The following is a 27,351-nucleotide window of genomic DNA, read 5'->3' on the forward strand; positions in this document are numbered from 1 at the left end:
ATATTCATATATATATATATATATATATATATATATATATATATATATATATATATATATATATAAATTTAAAAATCATATCTATTATAATTAATATAATAAAAAAGATTAAAAATTATAGAGATAAGATTATAATTTTTAATATTTAAAAAATATTAAATATATTCAATATGTACATGTAAATAAAATTTAAAAATTATATTAATATTACTTGCAAGTTGCGGGGTCGGGTTCGGTTTGGACATCACCATTCTCAAACTCGTTCACACCCCCCGAATTTTAATTTCGGAGAAAATTTACATCCGTCCGCACCCAATCAAAACAGGTATTCCCCGCACAAATCAAGGGAATTTTGCTGGATAGTCGCAGGTGCGGGTTATGTTGTCTATCCCTACTCTCTATTGTGTTTACTTTTTTTTTTCTTTCTTTTCCACTCTTTATTTATTTTTTGTTTTAACCGCCTTTCTTTTTTATTTATATATTGAGATTAGGTTTTAGACTCGAAGTCAACTTTTTTTTTCTTCATGCTTTCAACATTTATTTTTTAACAAGTCTAACATTTATTTATTTATTATCATATTTAATCAATTTCAAATAGATATTAAATATTTTCAAAAAAAAAAATAATGATTTTTTTAATTAAATTTTAATTAGATGAGACATCTTTTTAATCTTTGAGTTGTTATGGCACAAGTTGTACAACTTGATAGTTCTAATACTTTTTTTTATAGATAAATTAATTTAAAATCAACTTTTAACTTTGATTAATTAAATGTGATATCTTTTTAATTTTTTAGTTTTTAAGACACAAGTTACACAACTTCATAGTTTTAAAATTCGCATTTTAAAATAACTATTCAAATCAAACAAATTCATTTTATTTCGTCAAAACAATTTTTTTCATTAACAAAAGAAAATTTCTATATAAATAATCAACACATCCACATTTTTTACCTAAAAATTATGTATGAGCAAGATTACACTTTTGTCAAATACAATAATAAAATTTTAACAATTAAATATCTTTCCTCTCCTAATATATTTAATAAAAATAAAATTTTATTTAATGTACGACTTTTGGTTTTTGTAAGATACTCTAGAAAAAAATATATGTTTAAGTGTATATTGTTTTTTTCTTTACTAGTGTATAATGGTTTCTTAATCCACTCAAAATTTTAGAAATAAAAAATAAAAAGTTTAGAAGATGAAAGATTAGAGACGGAGAGAATAATTTCTTATTTTATTTATTAATTGTATTTATTTCACTTTAAATTTAAGACAAATTAGATGTCGAGAGATCTTTAAAAATAAAGAATGTCCCAAGGTACTTCATCAATGAAATAATTACATGTTCTTCTAAAACATTTAACTTGTAACTACAGGTGTTTTTGTCATTTGAAAGTTGAGGTATGAAGGTGTTAGAAAATTTAAGAAATCGAAATTTGAAATCTGTTGATTGTGTAAAACTTTTTAATTTAGTTATTTATATTAAAAAAAAAAAACTTAACTTTATTTAGAGAAAGTTGAAGAAAAGACATAGAACTTTGAAAAAAAAAAAGTAAAGAGAGAATAATGAAGGCGATATAGATACATAATTTTGTATATTAGTTAATAACAATTGTTGCTAAATATAATCATCTCATTATAGAGAGACTTTGTCTTATTAGTGTAAATCACTTAATCTATATAACCAACTTATTCAATAGCTACAAGTATTCTTGATGTATCTTCAAACTTTATGTATTCTTACTTCAAGTGTTGTCGGTCACTACACCATGTATTCTTTGATCTATCCTCGTCAGAATTTTCAACATGTATTCTTTGATCTAGCACCGTCAGGCTTTACAACATGTATTCTTAGTCAATAATTATGGAGAATCACGAGAAATGTCGATTATTTATCTTCCAACATGGTTTAAAGTGTGACGTCAGTAGATAATAATAATCATAATGATGTTTATCAAACAAGTTCAATTTTTTCTTTGACTTTACTTTTAGATGTGTTCATTTCACACTTAAACAAACGACTAAGATAAATTGTTCTATTATTATGTATTGTTTTACTATAATCAAAACACTAAAAATAAATAGTGTATCATAATAAACTTGGTCCAAACAAGTACACATCTTTAAGTGTCACGTCCTCTTGTTACATGACCTAACTCAGATCATATATTCCTCCAATAAAGAAGTTGTGATGTTCTTAGTCACTTCTTCCTAGTTCATGGTATTATTCTCTTAAATTTCTCTTTTTTATATGAAAAAAAAATTAGGGTGAGTGAATGATATTTCAATCAAAAGTAAGAAAGATCGTATGACTCATTAAACATTTACAAATAGATTTATATTTTTTTTTCTTCAATGATACTAATGGATCAAATCCATAAGCTATCTAATCCAATACATATCTTTTAAATTTTTCTTCTTTGAGTTGTACAAATTCTTAGTTTAATTTTTTTGTCCTTATTTTCTATTTTCTTTCAAGATTTCCACTTTCATGATCTTTGTACATCATAGATCAATTTAGATTCCATTTATTTTGCTTTAGATATTAGATGTGATACACAAATCACTTAAGAAAAAATATTAATCAGATCATAAATTTTCATTCTCTTTAAAATTATATGAGTTTCTGATGCATTTAGTTAGCAGTTACAACTTGTAATCACTATCATATTTATTTAGTTATAATGTCTTGTTATTCTTATCTGAACCAGTTCCAAAAAAAAATTATCTATATAAACCTCATTTGATTTCACACCTAAAACATGGCCATTCAAATTGAGTCTCTCTAACACTATATTCAAAGAAGTTTCTCTTTTATCCAAATTATTGATAATTATACAAATAGATTTTGGACATCTAGCTACTAGATGGAATGAATTTTAAGGTCTCAGAGATTTGTTAGACATGTGAATATATTCTTAATTATAAATTTATTTATATTATTTTCGTAAGAAAAATCATTAATATTATTTTTTTATTATTCTAAAGCGAAATTTGTTTACAATGTTTTTTACAGTTAATTGTTTATTTTTTTATTTAAATTATGTAATCTATGATTACGATATATTCTTTTAAAATTTGAGAATTTAGTATTTTGTACTTTGTTTTTTTATAATTTTTAAAAATATTTTAATTGAATTTGAAAAGACAGAAATTTGTAAGGAATATATATTTCCGTTTTTGATCTAGTGAATGCTTTTTTGTGAATTATACATAATAATTGTGACTCGTCATGCTATAGAAGATCCATGTTGTTTCTGACAATACATGCTCATCTTTATCACATTATTATAGACAAAGTCAGTCCATGTACACTTTTTTTTCTTCTTCAATAACTATTTTGGTTTTAACAGCTATAAAATCTTAAGGAACAAAACCACATGTTCTTTTATTAGGGATTAAAATCGGTAATGTTTTTTTTGTTTAACTTATTCACTTACAGTGTAATTTTAATATAAATGTCCGATCAACTTTTGCTATTCAGATATGTCATAATATTATTTTTGAAAATATGTGGAGAAATATTTAAATTGTAAAATATAATTGAAATATATGTAAAATTATTTTATAGACAAAATATCTTATGCAATTTCTTCACTTAATTTCAAATAACAACTCAATTTTTTTATCTTTTTTTTCTTTCTCGATTTCATTATTTATTTAATTTTAAATGACGATTTAATCTCTTATATATTAAAATATCAATAATATTATCTTTTTTCTTTTACAGAAATTCAGAAAATTAATTATCATTTTAAAACAAAACTCAGAAAATTAGTAATCTTTTTCAACAAAATTTATATTTTCATCAAATTCACAAGTAAAATCTTCTCATATTTTCGTTTCTAACGACAACAACAACATAAAATCTATCAAATAAAAAGAACTCACATTTTAAGATATAGGATATAATTTTATTTGGAGAAAGACAAAAAGAATAATATATGGTCTTGGTGATTTGATCAAATCTTAAAGTGAGTTTTTTATTTAATATATTTGATGTCGTTGGAGATAAATATACAAATTTATTTGAATTTGAATTATGGATTTTATGAATATATTATTTTTCTTAAAATTGATAATAATTTTCTTCAAATCCATATATTCATATATTGTAAGTATATATTAATTTAATATTTTCTAAGGAAAGCAAAAAGATGTATGTTATGGGGATTAAAATACTATTTAATCCTTGACCAAAATGTCAAAAAAATTTAGTTGGTAATAGATTATTAGTTTGGTATTTACTTATTTTTATATCCTATTAATTTATCCGGGTAAAGAAAATTCAAATTATTATTGAATTTACAATATCACTCTATCACAATTCTTCAATCTACTATATTATATTATATAAATTTTAAACCGATGACGATTATTTCATTAGTTGTCGTTGTGGTAAACTTTTATTAGTTGTGTACAAAATCATTTTACAAAGTGTAAAATAATTTAATTTTTTATTTTAAACAAAACCAAAAGATATATGTCCTAAAGACTAAAATATTATTTTATCCCCGACAAATGTTAATTCTTCTTTGTTGGTAACAGATTATTAGTTTTGTATTCATTTATTTTCACATCCTATTAATTTATACAGTCAAAGAAAATTCAAATAGTTAATGATAATTTTTTTATTAAAATGGTATATAAAACTAATGTATAGCAATTATATGTATATATATGAGTATAGCAATTATATGTATATATATGAGTTTAAAGTATTGATAGTACAAAATAATTTTATATTATCATATCACTTTATTTTAATTTTTTAATATATCATATTGAATAATTTTTAAATTAATAATAGTTATTTAACGAGTTGTAATTTTAGCGAAATATTATCAAATGTGTATAAAACAGTTTTATATTTTGATTGTAGCGTTTTTAATAATACTCAATAATATTTTTTTCACATAAAATAAAATAATTTTTATTAAAAGACAAAAGAAAAAAAAGGTTTATACTTTTAAGTACTGCGTAATTTTTTATTCGATATTAAATATATTACTTGTTAGTCAATTTTGTAAATGTAATTTAAGAGAAATAGAGGTATAAAAAATTAAGGTTGGGTGGATAAGGCCAACAAGCACCAATTGGCAATACCTAGATTTGTTTTTATTAGGGTAATTGGCAATGCCTAGATGACAAACATAGAATTTGGAATTCAATGAGTTTTTAGGAAGGGAATCTATTCTACCATTTTTTTTTTTCTCTTTAAATTTTGTATGGTTCACTCATAAACGGAACAACGTCCATATCAGAGTTTCCAAATGCATGTGTTTTAACGGGTTTCCTATGTACGTACGTAATAATATAATAATCTACTGTATTTTATAATATTTTGTTGCAGATAACTCTCTAATCCACTGTTCAATAAAATATATTAAAATAAGTCATACAAATAATTTTATACAATTTGGTCGAAAAAAATATAGTAATTTTTTTTTCGACTGAGATAGTAATTATTTTATGCCATTACATTTTATCAATAACTTATTTATTTTCAATATTAAAATGAATTAATAATTAAAGATATATTTTTTTTAAATAGTACATTAAGACCCACAAATAATGGGAGAAATATGATAGGCACAGAAACACTCATCACTACAATCCACCACTCAATATATTTTACATATAATTTATTTATTTTTAACATTAAAATGAGTTAATAATTAAAGAGATGATAGCTATAGAAACAATTATTATCTCTACAAACACCTACAATAGAGATATTTATGTAGAGGATACTTATAAGAGAAATGATCCTAGATGGTCTAAACAAAACCCATGAACCGGGATAATCTTTCTTAATTAAGCTGTCCTTTCTGTTTAGCGTGGTGGTTTAAAGAAAAAAATGTTTTAATCCTTCATATTGTAAATAAAAGTTGAATAACAAACGACTTTTTAATTCCTAAATTTACATATTAACATATTACACATAGATATAATCAGTTAGAACTAGAATTCACCATGATGATAATTTTAAATTGCAGCTCAAAATCATAGTTTATAGAGATTGGAAGTTTGCACAACTATAATTACCAGCACATAATCAATAATTGAGTATTTAATTGACGAGTAGTCCAAATCAAAACTTGTTCAATGCATAGGAAATGTGCGGGTTAGGATCTCTCTATTTATCGTCATTTCAATTTCTTCTATTATTAAACTTTTTGGTATATAAATATTTTATTTGTTTTAAAATAATTAATTAATTTATAAATAGCAATTGTTCCAAAATAATTATCTATTTTAATTTACAATTCATTTTTTTAATTGTACCATATAATTAATAAAACTTGTATAATTTTCAATACAATATTTAATAAGGATAATTTGTTAAAAGTAATATTTTTTTATTATTTATATATTTTTCTTAATATATAAAATGATTATATAACTCATTTATTTTTAGATGAATAAAATAATAAAAAGGTACACATTCCAAAAATTAGTAACATTAATTATATATTTAATAATCATTTCAATTTCTTTCGAGAAATAAAGAAGATACACACTCAAAAGATACAGTGATTTTTTTAGGAAAACAAAGAGAATAAATATCACAAATTCACCTTAGAGTATAATCCATCTTAAAAAATAAATAAATATTCAAGGCACAAAAGGGGAAAATTAAATTTTTTTTGATAGGTTACTTCAAGTCTACATGCATCCAATGTTTTCATAATCCCAATTTATTTAAATTTTTTGGTACACTAATTCTAAATTATTTTTTCTCCTAAATAGAAAACAATCTATTACCAAAGGATTGTGTATAGCGGAAGAACTAAACTTATACATTCAAATCTCCGCTAATAAAAAGACACATATTTAATCTATGTAATGTATCACTAATTTTGCCTATAAGCAATATAATTTGTTAAAGCAATTAAAGGAGCAATTTTTTCGGAATCAAAACCATTAAGACAATCACATGCATCCTTATTCAATTTACGAGCAAATTCCATAGATTGTTCCAATCCCAAAAGTTTAGGATAAGTAACCTTATCAGCAACCAAATCTTTCCCAGCCGTTTTCCCTAATTCCTCGGAAGATTTAGTAACATCAAGAATATCATCAACAACCTGAAACAACAAACCAATACACCTAGCAAATTTCCTCAACTTTTCAATCTCTTCATCATTACCACCACCAACTATTCCTCCCATAACAACCGAAGCTTCCAATAAAGCTGCGGTTTTATGAACATGAATAAACTCAAGTTTCTCCAAACCAACATTCATTAAACCTTCCGATTCCAAATCCACAACTTGTCCCGCAACAAGTCCTTCCGTACCCACTGATTTTGCCAGCTCAGCAATTAACCGAATAACTAATCCTGGTGGGACCCCCTTTGTATTAACTGCCACGTGTTCAAACGCGTGTGAAAGAAGCGCGTCACCAGCTAGTACCGCGATGTTTTCGCCGTACATTTTGTGGTTTGTTGGTTTTCCACGCCTAAGATCGTCGTTGTCCATGCACGGTAAATCGTCATGGATTAACGACATGGTGTGGATCATCTCAAGGGCACAGGCGGAGGGGACCGCCGTTTCTTCTTTGCCGCCTACGAGTTCGCAGGTGGCTAAGCAGAGTATCGGACGAATCCGTTTTCCGCCGGCGAGGAGAGAGTATCGCATGGCTTCGTGAATTTTTTCAGGTTCTTTTAGTACAATTGCTTCGTCCAATGCTTTGTTCACTATATTTGCTTTCTCAAGCATGTAAGCATTGAAATTGAAATTGGTCGTGGTTTCTTCTTCGATATTTTTGTCGTGTAATTTGTCTACCTTAGTGAAAACTGTAGAGGATTTGAGAGAAGTATAAAGTTTTTGTGTTCTTTGTTGATTGGTAATTGATGAAATGGGAATTAATATGAAGGGAATGAAAGTTTGGTGTTTGGTTTTCATTGTTTGGTTGAAGATAGAATTGGGAGTAACCCATGTACCAAAACTCACCGAACTCATCATTGGAGTTTGATTGATGATATTCATGTGGTTATGCTCTTGTGTACCTTGTTATATTATATATAGAGTTTCAACGAGGTTTGGAATTTGGCTACTAGTATATAGAGTCAATTGTTAAGGTCTCTTATTTGTTATGAATATGGATATAAATTTGTTTATTCATTTTTTTTCATCAAACGTTAACATTGTTTGAGTATTTTTAGAGAAAAAACATTTATATTACTTATTTTATGCTTTAAAATAAGTTTTTTTTAATAGAATTATTTTAAAATGAATTGTTGATTTTAGAAAAATTATCTAAATACAACGCATTCTATTTTTTGATAGGAGTACAATGCATTGTATTAAATTTTGAAGATTTTTTTGTTTTGAATTTTACTTTTTAATACAAGATTTGAATAGAATAATATTGACTGAAAATGCCAATAAATTGGTAATCAATATATATCTTCTAAGATGTAAAGTATATGTTTTTTTTTTAATCTAAACTTATATGTATTGTTTTGGATATCGAATTATACCCATGGAATCATAATTATAATTGAACTATATATATTCCTATTTAATTGTAGACTGTTAAATTATAAGAAATAATGTATTTTTTAAAATCTAACGATCTTCAAGGAATTATACCGTAAAGTCAACTATAGAATATTCAACCTCTTCGTGACTTTAGAATATACAAGCTCATCTTTGTACCAATATTATAAAGTAATTTTTCAGTCATTCCACAATTTAAAAAAATATTAAAATCACTTTATGTACACCTATTGATTTTCTTATCAATTTTTTTCTTTCATTTTTTATTTTTCTTTTCTCTTATTTTTTTCATATTATATTATTTTTATCTTTTCTACTACTATTCTTCGATCTCTTACTTTTTATATTGTATTTTTTTTATATTGTTTCCACGTCTCTTTCCTCTAACTTTTTATTTTTTATTCCTTTTTATTGTTTTTTCACTTTCTAGACTATGTGTACACATTAATTATTTTATAATTTTTTTTAAAATATCAGTACTTAATTAATATTTAACTTTTTAAATATAAGTACTTAATAAATATTAAATTTAACTTTTTAAACTTAACAATTAAAAAATTATTAAATAAATATTATCAATAACTATACATCATATTTTAACTATACTTATTTATTTTAATATTAAAAATGTGTAGATCCCTGGAGAGAATATCTTTATCCATATTAAAGCACGATAATGAGTAGCACCCCCACTCTCCTGCTAAACAATACACCACTAATTTAGTTTCTATTTATTGCATAATTGCAGCATCGCATCGTATGAGATACATCCCCTAATTTTGATATATGTAAAAAAAAACTATTTTTACAAATTTGAATAGAAATATTTAAATTGGATATGTGTAATATTGGTTCATATTATAAAATGTATATAAATTAAATTCTATTTTTCAGAAGGAAACTTAAAAGATGTATGTTATAAATGCCAAAAAAGAAGATTCGTGTTATGGGAATTAAAATATTATTTAATCCTTAACAGAAATTTTAATATTTTTTAGAACAAAAAGATGATAATATTTTCTTAGTTAATAGTAGATTATTAGCTTGGTATTCAATTATTTTTATATCCTATTAAGTTATAGAGTTAAGAAAATTCAATTCCTTAATGATATATTAAATTATTTTTGGTTGATGTAGAATGGTATACAAAACTAATGTGTAATATTATATATTTTTTTATTATACAAACACACATATTGTCAAAGGAAATATGGGTTTGGATTATACTTTTATTTAAAAATAATTTTTTTTTCTAACATAATTTATAATTTATGTTTGAATAAATTTTGTACAAATATTATTTTAAAAAATGAAATTTATTTAAATTTGTCAATATAATGTTAACTTAATCTAAACAAAAAGTCAAAACATATTTATTATTTAAAATTTACATTTAAATCAAAAAATGAAAAATCAAACGTGCTAAAAATAGTATGACTTGCAAAAAATAAAATTCAATAACATTTCTTTAACTCATTTATTTCAATAATACCAAGTAACACTTAATACGATTCATTTAATTATGTTGTAGTTTTTCAAATGATATTGAATAACATTTTTTTTTTCTTCACACAAAATAAAATACATTTTTTAGTTTTAAAGTAGTGTCTAATTTTTTATGATCAAGTTCAATTAACATTCATAGTCGTATTATCAATTTTAAAATAACTATATAAAATTAAAAAAAAGTTATATAAAAGTAAAGTGATATGACAAAAATAAAAAGTTTTAATTAAATAGTAATATAAAATAATTTTACATTGATAATGTATATTTTAAATTTAGTTTTTATTTGATATTTTAATTTTACTTTTAAGTTTAAATGCGATTTTAGTCCTCCTATTTTACCCGATTCATAATTTGGGTCCTCTTATTTGTAATTTCCCAATTTTAGTTCTCATAATTTTAAATGATTCATAATTTTGTTCCCCTTATTTTTAATTTCGCAATTTTAATCCTCCTATTTTAACTGATTCTTAAAAAATCGTAGCTCATGTTTTAAAAAAATAAAATTCACTACTCGTATTTTAAAAATAATTTTTAAAACAATTACTAGCTCTTATGATTAATTAAAATAAACACAAAATAAAATAAGATGGCTGATAATATATTTTTACTTTTTTAAAAATTATTGTGATTTTATGTACACCTTTGAGAAAATAAATAGAGGTATACAACGAATCATAATAATTTCTAAAAAGTAAAAAAAAAAATATTTTTGACCCCTTATTTCATATTATGGTTATTTTAATTAATAATTAGAGCTAGTAATTTATTTATTTTTTAAAACAATAATATAATTATGATAACATTATTAATAGTAATTTAAATTACTAGCTCTAATTATTAATTAAATTTTGTAGATAGAACAAAATATCTCAATTTTATTAAATAGATGGACTAAAATTATGAAATTAGAAATAGATGGACCAAAATTAAAAATCAATTAAAATAGAGAGACTAAAATTGCGAAATTATAAATATGGGGAACAAAGTTATGAATAAGTTATAATAAAGGAACTAAATTATAAAATTAAAAATAGAAGAATTAAAATTATGAATCAGTTAAAATATGATAACTAAAACTGCATCTAAGCCTTTTAATATAAAATTCAGGCATTTTTTGTTGGTTTCTTTCCTATGGTTCACGTAAACCACTTAACAAAACCCATGAACCGCAATAATATTTTTTAATTAAATGAGTAAATTATTATTTTAATTCTTTAAATTACATGACATTGTTATTTTGGTATTTGATTAGAAAAAATTAAATTGGTTATCGAATTATCAAAATAGTTTATAAAGCATACATCTTACAATTATAAAAGTTTATGAAAAATGCAATTTATCATAAAATAGTTCATGATCGTTATAACATCGTAGACTAAGTATCCAGATGTTTCGATGACTAGTATGAATTTTTACTAAATCAAAAACCAAAATGACAGTGACTTCTATTTTCAGAGATTAAAATGACGAATTACCATAATTAAATTGAGAGTATCGTATGTAAAAAAATTTATTTTTAAATTGTAATTAAAAGTTTGAACATGTCAAAATGATATATGTTTTAATACAAAAAGGTGAAATAATTACATTTATACCATACATAAATGATCATAATTAATTTTTTTTTTAATATTAAAAAGTACACAGTTTTTGAAATGATATATAATAATTACTTAAAAAAATTATATAATTTTTTATTTTTAATTTTAACCATTCATAATCTACGAACCACTATCATTAAGCAATTTGTAATTTTGTCTTTATTTTGCTAAATAGTTTAACGTGAAATTCAAACACACTTTTAATCAGATTAAATGGTTGTACAATTACCATCTAAATTCTACCAAGGAAACACAATTTAATCTTTGTTGTTATAACACAATAATTTCAAAGTTAAAGATTGAATAAATTGAGGGTGAAAAGAACAAATTTAGACCTAAGTAAAGATGAAAAATACTAATATAATTATCTAACATAGTAACATTTATTTATATAAAAAAACACTAATTTAAATGTTTTATTTATCTCATACAAAATTAACTAGTAAGAAGAAGTTCGTTAACTATTTACAACCATTAAATAATATAATTAAACACTTAAAATTAGGAGAAACTTGAAGCATGACTTAAATGGCGGATCAATAGAAAATTAGCAAGTGACATGGACAATTTCTTTTTTTCCTTGAGGCACAATAGTTTTTTAACCCCCATTTTTAGGGGAAAGAGATCATTATTATTATTTTTTTCAAAAGCAAAAAAGAATATTATTGATACCAAATCACTACAGTCTAAAAGATACAAGCACGCAAGGTGTGCCAAATAATTAGATACATTATTCATGATAAAATGTTTGTGTTTTGAATATTGAATTTCGATTAAAATTTCCAAAAGATTGTGAGTTCCTCAAATTGTGGGTCTTCTGAATTTTGAAAGGCGAAGTTGATAATTTTGGAGGTTCTTACACTACATAATTGAGACGTGGTTTAATAATTTTGAGGTTGTTTTAGTGAATTATTTTGAATTCACATAAAGTTTCTTAATTTATCTCAATTTATCCCTGAATTAGTTTTAATTAGGGGTAACCACTCTTATGTTATTGTTATTATAATTAGTTTTATATATATAGTAACATAAAGTTATGTGAATAAGTATCCTTATTTGTTTCTTATTTGACGTTACGTCATAGTTCTAACGTATTTGGAAATGGATGTGATACAATTTGGTTTTAATTCGATTTGGGTGAAATGTTTTCTAAATTAGAAAAGTTTTTTTTTAAGTCAATTTCTTTTGACTTATTTTTGGAATATTGTTATCATATTCAAGAGTCTAATTTCTGGCTAAAATTAAAATTGATTCACAAATATTTTGTATTTCAAAATTTTGAGAAATAAAGAACATAAAGATTTAATATATGTTTGGTTGACATATATTATTAATTGTGGAAGATTGTTGCCTCTTTAATAGAAATAAATAAAGAATTTCAAAATAGTTTGAGTCAATTTGGTTGTGTATCGAATAAGATTTGAAAAATAAAATAAAATAAAAGATTTTTTTTCTTTATTTTTTTCGGAAATTATGAATTCTAGAATCGTTTGTTTATTTATTATAAACATGTGTACAGATTTGTTTACTTTTAGTTTGAAAAACATTTATTCTAGAATTAACTCTTTTAAAGAATCATTTAATAAATATGTGAATCAAACTTAGCATGAATTTTTTTGGGCATATGAATATTCAATTTTTGTATTTGATTTTAACTTGAAAATATAGGACTTATAGCATGATTATAATGTTTAACTACGTTATTATTTAGGTTTTATACAATAATATTTTTTATCATGTTTTTCGGTTGTTATTTATTGTATTTTTATTTGTTTGTGAGTTTGCACCGGCATTGAGTGAATGTCAATTAGTCTTATGATTACGATGTGGTATTTATAAAGAGGTTTGGCTTCTATTTGTGAGGAGACTCATGTAAATTTAAAAAAATTCTTAATGAATTTAATAAATTGATTTGTCTAGTAATTTTGGTAGAGTTGGTTGAAACAAGTTGCATAAAGCAACATTACAATTTGATCGAATAGTTATATAACTATAATTTGTTAAATTATCTAGTAATTTTTGTTGAACTAGTTGAAATAATAAGTTGCACAAAACAACTTCTAGAGTGTAGATTTGATTCAGTGAGAATTACAATAGATATAGTATGAAATTGTTCATGTAAGCTGGTATGATCGGCTAAAAGACAAACATGATTTGATCGGATAATTTGATAATTTTATATTTGTGATAAATATGCGATAATAATTATGTTTTTCTATGTGGATGATGGAGATGTCAAAAAACACTCAAAATTTCACATACTTATTACTATAATTGGATTATTGCATTAAGAATACTACTTACACCTAAGTCAAAAAATTGCAAATTAATAGTGCATTCGATATCTTGTTTGGGTATTTAAATTACAGATAGATTTTGTACTGAGGATGGAGATATTTTAATTCTCTCACAAATTTATTATTTATAAAGTGAGAATTAAGTATGAAAAGTGAGTGGTCTCCAAAACACATAAGTCACTTCATCATAAAACATGGTATTTAAGAGATATTAAAGATGTTAATTAAGATGACATGTTTTTTATGTATTTTCTCTTAAATTAATTTTTTTAGCAATAAAGAGAAAACAAGTACTCATTGGAGAGTTAGTATTTTATTGTAATTATTATGCAAAGAAAAAATATAAGGAGAACATTAAGTAAATATGTAATCTTGCAAATACGTTAAAATTTCGATTATCAAGTAACTTGCTTAAAACTTTAGCATTTGACATTCTCATTGTGCAATTAATTTGCAACTGTTAAAGTTAGAAATATTCATTTAAATAAAATTATTCCATAAGGTGTGCAAAAAGTAAACAAAATAGTGAAGCAAGAGAAAATAAATAGTGGCCATTTGAAAAATACCTCGAAAGATTAGAGCAAATAAAGAAGATCAAGGATTAATCAATAAATGCTCAGTGGTATGGAAATACACATCAATTTACAAAGGGCAAAATCAGTAAATATTGAGGCTTTAATTATTTTTATTTTGTTGTTACTTACTTATATTGAAAAGACAATTTGATTGAATAACTTTTTTGATAAAATTTTATTTTAATTTCTTTAAGAACATATCAAATTAACTTTTTAGTTTTATTTGATTTATTTTGTCTTTTAAATTTATACATGGTTGGAGCTAATTCAATTATGACTTATGACAATCTATAATTTTTTTTGAAAGATTTGAGAAATATAAATTTGGGTCCCAAGTTAAAGAATTTTTTGAAACAATAAATGCAAAGTTCTTTGAGTATATTGAGTTTGGGGAAGAGATATGATCAAAAGAAAATTTTACCCAATCGAAAATTTGAAAATTCAAAAGCATTATGTATTTCTCGATGCTTTAGATATGGGTAGTCTAATATATGATCTTATTTATATGAATATGGAAATAGCGTATATAGTACTATGAATTGACAAATACTTCAACAATTCACGTTTGAATTACTAACAAAGGCAGTCATAAGAATTATCAATGAAAACAATAGAGGTTATGGTCATAAATAAGAGATCTGATGATTTGGAGATCATCGATATGTTTGACTATGATATTTCAGATCTCTACATAAATAGACACCTTGATTTAGGAAACTGTTGATTTATTTATGTCACTTGGTTGCATATAGTAAAAGATATTGAAAGATCATTAAATTTATATTGTGACATAAATTAGCCGTATAGTGTTTCAACAACATAATTTTATAAAGTGTATTGATACATATTTTTGTTGAAAAATAGAACATATAAAGATAGAATCTATGCTAGTTGACCCACTAATAAAGGTCTTGACACCTAACATATTTCATATAGTTTTTTTGTCACTACGGATTCCTTAGATTAGTGAGATTTCTCCTCCTTTATGTTCTATAATTTGGTTTTGAAATCTATCATTATTATAATCGTTTGGTATTGTGCGTGAAAATATTAATTTTGCACTAGATGAACTTTAATTTGATCTTAGTGAAGATTTCAGTTAGACCAGTTGAAAACATATATGATATAAAGATCACATTGTATAAATTTTCATGTCACTCATCCATATCAATCTATGTCAACAACTACACTGATGTGATGATCGTCGGAGTTTAGTCATATTGAACGTTAGTGACGATAGCCGCAGTGGTCCCACTATTGATGCATGAGACAACCATATTGTAAAAGGGAGATCTAGGTTAAAAAGGAGAGCACAAAAATAATAATGACTAATAAAACATATAAATAATTTTTATAAAAGAGTTATTAAATTGTTTACACGAGATGTTGATTAATACAGGTGCATTGGTTGGAATTGATGCTGTGTTGTAAGATTTTGTCGGTTGTTAAAAAACTTCTTGAGAAAGCCAACATAGAAATTGCACCATAAATTTTTTATTTTGATTTTTGCATATATGTAAAAGAAATTCTTGAAGTGAGTTTACTTCAAATGAAATTTCTTAAAGTGATTTAGCTTCAAGTGGAATCTATTTTTTACGGTGGAGTATGATAGTTCTTTTGAACTATGGTTGTCAATAGAAGTCAAAGATGCACACCAATTTAAATCAAGGTGGAGATTGATGTATTCACTACGCGAAAAATGGTATTTTACAGCGCTTTTTTTAAGCCATTTACAGCGCTTTTTCAAAAAATTAAGCGCTGTAGTATCCAGCGCTGTAAAAAGATACAACAGCGCTCTTTAAAATAAAAAAAAGCGCTGTAAATCTCTTCTAAAAACGCGCTGCTTGTTGTATTAGTTTTACGGCGCTTTTTAAAAAAAGCGCTGTAATATGCATTCCTTTATTTCAATTAGATCTCTTTCTGGGATTATAACAACAATCTCCTTCATAGATCGTAATATACAGTATCCGCAGTCTATGTTGTTAGTTTGACGAGAGCACTATAAAATAAAACATATAAGTCAATAAATATTTGTGGATCGATTGTTAATGAAATTTTAAAGCCAAACATTTCAAACCTTTATTAGAATCCATGTGATTTATTTGATTTTTGCTTCGACACTGTAGCACCCATTTGAGCTCGGAAAACTTGTAAAACACTATCAAATAAATGTGATTATTAGCACTAACAGACACATTATATATATATATATATAAGAAATAAATGAATAAATGAATACAATACCTGAAGAGTGCGAAGAAATACGTAGAGTTCATAAGGTTACGGTTTCGTTTAAGAAGAAACAGCGAAAATGCGCAGAAATACGAACGGTTCGTAGGACAGAGTAGGGTTCTCATTGAGAAGAGTATGTAATAATGTTCGTAGGAATAGTAACAAATATGGAGATGATTTGCAATGGAGATGGTTAACAATATGGTTCGTAGGACATTAGGGTTCGCAATGAGAAGGATAATGAAGAGGAGAAGGACACTGAAGTGTAGTGAAGTTTATGTAATAAAGAGGAAACTGAAGCGATTTACTGTTATATTTTATTTTTTAAAAGCCTATTACAGCGCTTTTTTTAAAAAGCGCTGTAAAAGACCTCCTTATTTTATTTTTTGAAAGTCTATTACAGCGCTTTTTTACAGACTTTTTAAAGCGCTTGTCCAAAAGCGCTGTAAAAGACCTCCTTATTTTTTTTTTAAAAACCTTTTTACAGCGCTTTTCCAAAAAGCGCTCTAATAGGTCCTTTAATTATGTGAAATCAAAGTCTTTTACAGCGCTTTTTTTACAGCGCTTGTCAAAAAAGCGCTGTTGTATCCTCTGTTATTTTTAAAATATCATACAACAGCGCTTGTATTTAATAAGCGCTATAAAAGACGCGCTATAAAATGTCGTTTTTGGCGTAGTGATTTAGTTGAAATTAAAGAATATTAAAATAGTTCTACATTACTTAGAATTATCAAATCAATATCTTTTATAAAAATTAAGTGTTTAATTATTCGTTACGATATATATATATATATATATATATATATATATATTAATTATCATCACATTAATAATATTTAGACTATCAAACTAACTATACAAATAAAATTACAACAAATATATATGATATTTTGCAATTCAACAATTTATTTTATATTAAACACAGTCTGGTAACAAGTACAAGTATGGATATTTAGATATTAAGAGAGTACATGTATAAGGATTATGATTGAGGTTCATAAGAGTACATGCATGATTACAAGTATTTTTTCAACTACACGTGGGAACAAATACCATATTTCCTTACTCAAAAGTCTATTTATTGTCATCCTTAGTCAAAGTCGACCCAACTTATTTGGAGATCTAAAAAGAAAATTCGATGAAGCCTTTTCAATTTTAATAATATTTTTTTATAAAAAATATTATATTATATATTTGTTATCCATTATTATAATTTTAAAAGCATCATTATTTTAGCTAATGCAAGTTTTTGTTGTGTAGGCAATAGAAGAATTTGGTAAATTTGTAACAAAAAAAGCCAAATAATTAAGTAATTACGCAGCTTAAAGTTAGACATAATTTTATCAAAAAATAAAAATAAACATAAATGCAATCATTTAACAATATTTATAATGTATATATGAGTCGTAATAGAATACATTGATATAGAGTTATTAATATTTCTTACAATACCACATATTTAGAAGTAGAATAGATTGGATCGAGTTATGCTTTTTTAGGTCTAAAAAGCTTATTATGTAAACTGTAATCAGACTTTTTAATTAAATAATCGTTTTTAAAATCTTTACTTTATCTATTTAAAAAAATCTAATCTGACTTGAGTTCTGACGTAGGCTTCTATAAGTCGGTCTATTTCTATTTACATGAATTACAACTTCATGCAAATGTAACAAATTGGAAAAGCAGTGTGACCATGAAAGGGGACAAAGGTAGAAGGCGGCGCAAGGGAGGAGGAGGGTGAGCTCTTGGGCTGACTTAGAACGCGCAACCAACGGTGGTCTCGCTCACCATCGCAGCAGCGTTTTAAGCTTCTTTTTCTTTATTTTTGTTTACTTTACTCTGTTTTTAAGAAATTTTTTTTTTTTTTATGTTGTTGGTTTGATGATTAAGGATAAACAAAATTCAGAAAGTCTAATTTAATTTGCATATGAAAAACTTCTAGATTTAGATTTGGATTTGTGAATATTTGTGAGAAAAAAGATTTTATCTGCTTATTTTTGTGAATGTTTATGATGAGATTTCTAGAAAGATTATTGCATCTAAGAGTGGTTTAAAAGTTTTAGAACTAAGGATTGAGATCAGATGAAGATGGAGATGATTTTTTGGATTATTTATTTTTTCTGATAATTTATATGTTTAAGCAAATAGTTAAATGAATAAATTTTAATTTTAAATGTTAAAAAATGTCTGATCAGCATCAATGATATGGTCAGTGTGGACCATGTCGCCAAAAATTTGTCTTATAAAAATAATTTAATTAATAAAATATAAATAAGGACTTTTTCTGCAACAATTTGAAATTGCAAGGATGTAAATAAATAAATAAATATTTACAACGATAAAAATCAAAATTACATATATTTAGAGGACTACAAATATATATATATACAAGATTCAAATTTAAATTAGTTAAAAATTGAATATAGAGATATCTGCATTTAAAAATAAATAATTAATTGATCCAAAATAATAAAAATTATCCTCAGTCAAATTAAAATCAGGTATGCAAAAAACAATTGTGCGTCGTTTCCCACACTTTTAGTCCAACTAACTATTAACATGGAGTTTCGATCCAAAAAAATACAGGCGCAAATAATTCAATGAGATATGCTGAAAAGATAGAAAAGACGAGCTCATTGTGGAGCGTCACGAATTCTCATAAGTTGAAGTTATTATGCATTATCTACATAATTAGCGAAACATAACTACATTTTTATAAGCCAACCCTTATGTTCAATAAAATTATTTTTGTCTATAAATATTAATACTTGTAATATTTTTTAACACACTCAAACTCAATTGATCAACTTTTTTACACATTTCTATCTTTTTATCAATTTATTTACTTTAGATTTTTTTAAATTCAATAACTGAAACACAAACATAACATATTTAACATTTTTAGAGTAGTTAAAAAAATTATTGAAAAATAAGTTTTTTTTTCAACATAATCATTTGTTAAAAAAAATAATTTATAATTGAGAGTAATTAATCGACTATTTAACAAGCTATTCATCTCAACTACAAGAGAACAAGCGACTGAGAGAGAAAATCACGAAACATTCCACCAAAAGCTTCAAGCTTTTATAGTATATATGAGTGGTAATATGTTAGACCGTTCGTTAGGAGTCTATGACCTGACTTGTTTAATAAAATAACTAGATTCAAACTTTTTTTAAAGTATATTAATTTAAATAGATCAGACTCAGGTTTGCAAAAAAACCTATTAAGTCTGATAGACCGGTCTATATATATATTTTATTATTATTATTATTTATTAACATTATTATTTTTTATTAATATTAGTATTTGTTATTATAATTTTATTAAATTTGGTTATATAGAAAGTTCTAGTTTAACCTATTTAAAAAAAATATAAAATTTACTATTTAAATGGTTTAATGTGAAATATGTTTTTAGATAGGCTTCAAGTCAGGTAAGATCAATTCAGAAAAAAACTCTATGATAAGTCACAAATCAGACTCAAACCGATAAAATTAATCATACGATAGATTTAGGTCTTTCAAAATCTAACCTCATTCATTTCTATTAGCATATGTTTGCAATCTGAGTAAAATATTAGAAAGCGCATGGTAGATATTAATAGCACATGTTGCAATTTCATGTAAACATGTTTGCTATAAATTAAAGTTTTTATCGCACATGTGGTGAAGCGTGTAATTCAATATTAATTTTATGCATTAAATAAAATTTTATTTTATATAATTTTTATTTTATTGTTTATTTTTATAAAATAATTTTTAATCTTTTAAATATTTTGTTTTTATTTTTAGTCCTTAATTTTATTTCAAATTTTTGAACTATTTTTTTTTAAATACTTAAAACATTATAAGAAATTTCATTACAAAAAATTAGAAAGTTTTAACAAATAATTTAAAAATTTATATTTAATATCATTTGTTAAAAAAAAATCTAACTTTTGCTATATAAATTGTTGCATAAGTCTTAAAAATTACTGCAAAAGAATCACTAAAAAAATTAAAAAAATATACAATAATTTGTTTGAAATTAAATAAAAAAATAAAAAAGAAAAACTTTTAAGAGATTAAAAGTTGATGAAATTTTTTATAAAGATTAAAAACTTATTTCACTTAATTTCTTTTGTCAACATAATTTATCTTAGATGTGGAGAAGCACTATCCAATAGGACATATTGCCATCCTTAATACGGTTCTTCAATTAAAATTCAACATAGAATAGGTTTGTTTTCTATTAAAAATAAATTTTTGTAAATTTTTTTATTTATTAATTAGCATTTTTTAAATGGTGGATGTCTGTTAATTTTTAAAATAATTTTGTGATGAATTACTTTGCTTACTAACTTATTAAAAATAATAAATATTTCACTAATTTAATAGTTAATTGTTGACATAATATATTAAAGATTAAACACACAAAATTTTATATAAATTCAAAATTTATAGTTATATGATATAACTATTGATATTTTTCTTACGTTTTTAAAAGTTTATTATATTTCCATTTAAAGAAATATTGAATGATTTTATAAAAATATGTGAAATTGATCTATTAAATAATAACTTTTAATTTTATGATTAAATTAATGATTTTTTTAATAATAAATTAGTAAGAAGAGTAATTTATTTTATAATTCTTATTGGATTCAAGGAATCTCTATCCTAATTTTACAATCCATTTCTTATTTATTTTTTTTAGAAAAATTGAAAAGCTAAAATAGGTGATACTTAATCAATAAAAAAAATACTTATTTTCAAAAACATATTTTTAAAATTATCTGATAATAGTGAATGTTTAGAGAATAGTAAATTATCAACAAGATGAAGTGATTATTCTAAAGATAATATTGTGAAATAAAGTGATTAATTTAATTTCTAGTGACAAAAAAAAAAAAAAAATAGTCAACAAATCATTATCGATTTTATGAGTGACTTTACAAGATATATGATAAAAGTTAAACATTATTAACGATTTAATGTTTATGATTGATTGTCAATGTAAAAATTATTTAGAATGTATATGAAATTAAAGGCAAAAAACTCGTGTATTCATTTAATTTAATTTCAGTTAGCATTTCAGTTATTTTTTTTCTTCTTCTCAATTTGATCATTTATCTAATTTTAAGTACTAATTTAATTATTTGTGTCTTAAAATGTTTAACAATAATATCCACTTAAAAAAAACATAAAAAATTTATCATCATCTTTCGATAAAATCCAAAAATTGAAGACATTAAAAATCAAATTGTTACTTAAAATCAAAGAAATAATCGATATGATACAAAAAATTTATTATTAGTTGATATTTTATCACAAAAATTGTCAATATTTTTTATTTATTTAAAAAACTGTCAACATATTTTGGTACAATATATTAAATCAGTAAAGATTTGTTTTGACAAAAAGATATATATATATATATATATATATATATATTAGAGAACGGAGAGATAGAACTGGATTCCGTGACGAAAGAGAAAATAGACATAAAAAGGTTTTTTTTTTTAATCAAAAAAATATTCCAATTTGGTTTTTATCATCGGAGCGCAGAGCTAAGCTGTGAAAACCTCCTAAATTCGGTTTATCTTCTCAATCAATCAGGTTCTTTTTCTCTCATTCATCTCTTCTTTACTTTTCGATTCTCTTTTTTCTTTTTCTTTTTCTTTTTTTCAGATTTCTCGATCGATTTTTCTTTTCTAGGGTTTCCGCTTCTCTTTTATTTCACCGTAATTGATAACTAATCTATATATCTCTATCTAGATTGATTTTTTTTAATCAAAATTATAAAACAAATTATTTACCATGACTCCTTTTTTTTTCGTATGGTTCGAAGTTATATGATTTGGACATGGATTTATCTTTCGCTATTAGATCGCGGCACCCTTTGTTAATCAGTGTGACTGTAATATCTTTGTCATAAAAAACGATCTTTTTATTGTTTATGATTCTAATTTGGATGGATTCTTGGATATGATTATTGGAGAGGGATAAACTAGTTAGTTGGGTATGATTGTGGTAGAGTATGTTAAGCTAAATGCATAAAGTAGCTAGTTTTTGTATTAAGCTTGTGAATTTTTTGCCGCATAACCTATGAAGTTATTCAGAAAAAAGGTGTTGTTTGTAAGCATAAGCTATGAAACATTTTTTTTAAGGCAAAAGTACACCTTTAGCCCTCTCTACCTCAATTTTTTTTAGGTCCTTTAAGTTCTCTTTTTGTCCGATTCAGTCCTTTAAGTTACATTCGTTTGCACAATTAGCCTTTAAAATATATTAAATTATGTATGCTGTCCTTTAAGTTTGAAAATTTTATAGAGTTAGTGTCCTAAAATGTGAAGATTTAATCAAAACATCATACCAAGTTGATTGTCCAAGATGCTTTGTATGTGAAGGTAGTTAATGACATTGATTATGTGGATAGACTTTTATTATTTTGTTTTTAAGGCTATACATGTGTTTAAATTGTTGTAGAGAAAATAAAAAAAATATAGACCATTTATAAGATTTAATGGATGTTTTCTGAAGAATTAGTATGAGCGACATATTATTGAAACATTTGGTAAAGGATAACGGTACAAAAATAATGTAACTGAAATGATCTAATCGAGATAAAATAAGTTTTAAGGATCTAAGCGGGAAATAAGCTAAACTCAAAAGACTATAGATTTTTGCCTTTTTTTTTAATCATTATAATGTTCAATTTTGCTCGTTACACCCTTTTTATTACCAATTACACCCATATACCTTATGTAATTGAATTCACGTAATCTACGTGAACTTGGTTAAAAACATACATGAATTTAATTCACATACAAAAGGTTATATGTTTGGGTGTAACTGGAAATAAAATGGGTGTAGTAAAACTATATAATGTATATGGTTTCGATCAAGACAATTTTTGGTTGGAATAGGGAGGATAGTATGTCTTCTTGGCTCTCTCTAGTTTGCTGAGGTGTAGAAAGAACTTGACAGGGATAAGCTTTATTGGTCTTTTTTTTGTGTTTTTAATTTTTTATTTTAACCTGGTTGTTCTTTTTGTTGAAGGGAAGTTGTACATGTGTTTTTCCTTGGAGAATTTTGTAGTCTGTGATAAAAAATGTCCTAATGCTGGAGTTAATGTCGTTCTTGTAGGAATATGATTAAACTATTTAAAGTAAAGGAAAAGCAAAGAGAACTTGCAGAAAATGCCAGTGGTGGAGCCCCCGTTAAGAAGCAAAGTGCTGGCGAGTTGCGTCTTCACAAAGGTTTGCTTCTTCTTATTGAATTGATTTTTTGTGTTTTTTTCATCCTTTCAAGCCTGTGTGGCACTTCTCCCCTACCCATGATTAAAAAAAATTGTAAAGCAGAATTGCATGGGAACAAGGAAAAATAAAGGTATTCTGCCAATTTTTAGTGGCAAGAGAAGGAATTTTGTGGGTGCTTGGTTATTTCGGGTGTGACAGAGAGGATGGGGGACGAGAATGAAATCCAGAAGTTAAGTACTTGAATATCTTAGATGTGTTTCATTTGACTACAGAAGATAAGATTTTTGGGTTTGCTTTGGATACCAGAGATTTATAGTGGATATAGAAAGAAAATGAAAAGCATAAACTACATAATGTAGTTAAGTTTTGAAAGAGACATTTTTTCATACTGAATGTTATACATCTTGTTGCATTTTGCTATGTCTCAGCTGTTGCAAGGTGGATTATTTTCTTCCTTTTTAAGGAAGTGAGTTAGAATCTACATTTTTATCTCCTATTTGTGAACTGTAATCAACTTCCATTTCTTTCAATCAAGTTACACCCATCACATTAGTGTTGTCAAATGGTGACCATGGTGACACCATGACAGTTAGGTGTGGTGGATTTTCGACAAAACACCGTTGATGGCTATGACGTGGCAGATTTCACATTGCAGCCTATGGATGGTGGAGCTATCAGTGTGGCAGGTATGGCAGTTCTGGAAGCCATGGGGGAAATAGCAGCTAAATCACCTAGGAAAATGGAAATAGATGGGCATTGGTGACCTATTTGAAACCCTACCCTGCTGACCTAAAAAAAGTCTAATGACCTTTCGAATCCTAAACAGTATATGACAAAAGAAAATTGGAAAAGCAAATAATGATTCCTTCATCTTATTTTCTTCTGTTCTGGTGGCCACGAATGTAAATGGTCTTTTATGCATGGAGCATAGCATTGTTGCTAAGTAAATTAACTACGGGGGAGGGGAAACCGCGCGATTGTTCTATTTGTTTCTTGGGTGGATTTATATTCTCCCCGTATGCTTGATAAGGCTTTTTATCTTGAGAATTTGGAATTTATTGTCAATAACTTTCTCCATATTTTATTAGCGATTTTCCATGGAAGGGAGCTTCTTGTCTGGATAAACAAGAAATTTATCTGACCATTAGCCAGCTTAATATATTAATATCTACACACTTTCCTGCAGACATATAGACTGCTATCCTGTAAAGAGTTATAAGTTCACTAGTTGGACTATGATATCATTTTTTAAGTTGGAAGGTTTATAGTTGCTGCTCTTAGACATTTCTTTTTTCAATCTTTTGCATGAGCCTATTGTTTATGCTACTTTATTTTTTATTTTTTACAAGTTTTTCTCACAGTGGATGTTACGTCGTTCAGATATAAGTGAGCTGAATCTACCAAAATCTTGTACCATATCATTCCCCAATGGCAAAGATGACCTGATGAACTTTGAAGTTGTAATTCGACCTGATGATGGATTTTACTTGTAAGGAATTTTCTACTTTATCTGTTTGTTCATTTCTACTCGTGGTCTAACTTTATAATTGACTCTTGTTTAAGACATTGATGTCCCTATGTTGTCTCCATCTTATGTTTATTTGTTTATATTTTTTAAATGCTAAATTTAATGTAGAATATATTAGGATTTATACCCTCACCCTCAAAATGAAGAAAAACGAGATCTCACTATGTTGTGTTTTTTATTACAGAGGTGGCACATTTTTGTTTTCCTTCCAAGTGTCTCCCATCTATCCACACGAAGCACCCAAAGTGAAGAGCAAGACAAAAGTAGGATGAACTTGATTATTCATGCTTGGTTATGTTTAATTTTGCTTTTGGGTATCTGCATTGCTTTCATTTTCTGTTTCAATGTAGTAAATTTATTTGTACCATTATATTATTTTGTATATTCAGGTCTACCATCCAAATATTGATTTGGAAGGAAATGTTTGTCTCAACATCTTAAGAGAAGACTGGAAACCTGTCCTTAATATAAACACTGTCATCTATGGCTTGTATCATCTCTTTACGGTATGGCTCTGGTGTTTTGAGTTTTAGGGTTTTTATTTTGAATCTTATTAACTTTAATCTTCTTATTGTGTGCAGGAGCCAAATTACGAGGATCCCCTGAATCATGATGCAGCTGCTGTGTTGAGAGAGAACCCAAAGATGTTTGAATCTAATGTGAGGAGGGCAATGGCTGGTGGGTATGTGGGGCAAACCTTTTTCCCACGCTGTATGTAAACCGTGCTCGATTACTTGCAAGCCCCTGTTGAAATATATTATCGATGCTTTGATGGCCCATGGTCTGTAAAATTTATTTTAAAAAATTGCATTTTACTTTCGTCGGTATGTTATTTTTCTTGGTGGAGCATCAGGATAGTTCCTTAGACACCACGAAACGCATCTAAAAGCCAAACAAGTTGAATGTTATTGTAATTTTCGTGTTTTATTGAATGTTGACGTACTATTCTAAACAAGCAGAAAATGGGTTAAGCTGTCAATATTAGTATTGTCTCTTTGCATTTTATGTTCATTCTTGCTTATTCCTTTCATTCCCAAATCCAAAACGCACATGAATGCTTTCATTCTTTATGAGAAGCCAATAAGCAGAAACAATGCAGAGATGGGTCCGTTACATGGTTTCTGATTCCGAATAGTCCAGGGACGTATGACCATACAAAACTAGTGTACTTTGTTTGCTGTGTATTTTATTAAGTGTTCAAGTTTCTAGATGTCTACTCACCCATCAGAGCATAGATTTATATATAAGATAGATCAAGACTTTTGTACCTTTAGGATTCGTGAGAAACTACTGAGAGAAAACAAGCATGATGATATTAATATACATTCTTTGTCGTTTAGGTTTTTTGCCGTAGATTAACTATCAAACAAGATAACGATTAAATAAGGTCGACATCAAATATCTACAGATATCTTTCATTTGGCATGACATAATGATAATCCTATCATGCTCTATTCACAAATAAACTTCAACACATGATGTGTAATTAACACAGAATAGTAATTGATTATAAATTATATTAATAATAATTCTTAATAATTGATTAATATTAATTCATAACATTTTTTTATCAAATAACTAATTTAACATTGAAAAAAATCAGTAATTTACTTTTGTGGAATAGTTAATAATCCTAAAGCTTCGTTTGAACTTAGCGATTTCAGGTTCTTTAAACAGAGCAATTAGCGTGAGGCTAAATACAATGAAATTTCTTCTTGGCTTAGTGTGCTATTTGAGAGCGATTCCTATGGGCTACAATAACATTGAGATTGTACAGTAGAGTTAATCCAAACATACAAATGTATCAATTAATGTGTATATTACATTGTACAATCTACAGAAGCAAAATCATCCTG

At 25.7% G+C, this 27,351-nt stretch overlaps 2 protein-coding genes across 2 annotated transcripts; one reads left to right on the top strand and one right to left on the bottom strand.

The window, feature by feature from the left end:
* Positions 1-6,645: 6,645 nt before the first annotated feature.
* LOC101490130 (heterodimeric geranylgeranyl pyrophosphate synthase large subunit 1, chloroplastic) lies at positions 6,646-8,024 on the bottom strand. Its single transcript, XM_004511950.4, has one exon. It carries the CDS (start codon positions 7,998-8,000, stop codon positions 6,864-6,866), a length of 1,137 nt encoding a protein of 378 aa, XP_004512007.1. The 5' UTR covers positions 8,001-8,024; the 3' UTR covers positions 6,646-6,863.
* A 14,142-nt stretch (positions 8,025-22,166) lies between these two features.
* Positions 22,167-26,474, top strand: LOC101490453 (NEDD8-conjugating enzyme Ubc12). Its single transcript, XM_004511951.4, has 6 exons — positions 22,167-22,327; positions 23,855-23,967; positions 25,348-25,456; positions 25,680-25,758; positions 25,885-26,001; positions 26,077-26,474. Exons 2-6 carry the CDS (start codon positions 23,859-23,861, stop codon positions 26,212-26,214), a joined length of 552 nt encoding a protein of 183 aa, XP_004512008.1. The 5' UTR covers positions 22,167-22,327; positions 23,855-23,858; the 3' UTR covers positions 26,215-26,474.
* The last annotated feature ends 877 nt before the right edge of the window (positions 26,475-27,351 follow it).

Source organism: Cicer arietinum, chromosome 8 (genome assembly GCF_000331145.2).
Source record: "Cicer arietinum cultivar CDC Frontier isolate Library 1 chromosome 8, Cicar.CDCFrontier_v2.0, whole genome shotgun sequence".
NCBI lineage: Eukaryota > Viridiplantae > Streptophyta > Magnoliopsida > Fabales > Fabaceae > Cicer > Cicer arietinum.

Coding starts and splice junctions, on each gene's coding strand:
- LOC101490453 (XM_004511951.4), top strand. CDS start 23,859: ATGATTAAACTATTTAAAGTAAAGGAAAAGCAAAGAGAACTTGCAGAA. Junction 23,968..25,347: donor CGAGTTGCGTCTTCACAAAG/GTTTGCTTCTTC, acceptor TACGTCGTTCAG/ATATAAGTGAGCTGAATCTA. Junction 25,759..25,884: donor AAGTGAAGAGCAAGACAAAA/GTAGGATGAACT, acceptor TTGTATATTCAG/GTCTACCATCCAAATATTGA.
- LOC101490130 (XM_004511950.4), bottom strand. CDS start 8,000: ATGAATATCATCAATCAAACTCCAATGATGAGTTCGGTGAGTTTTGGT.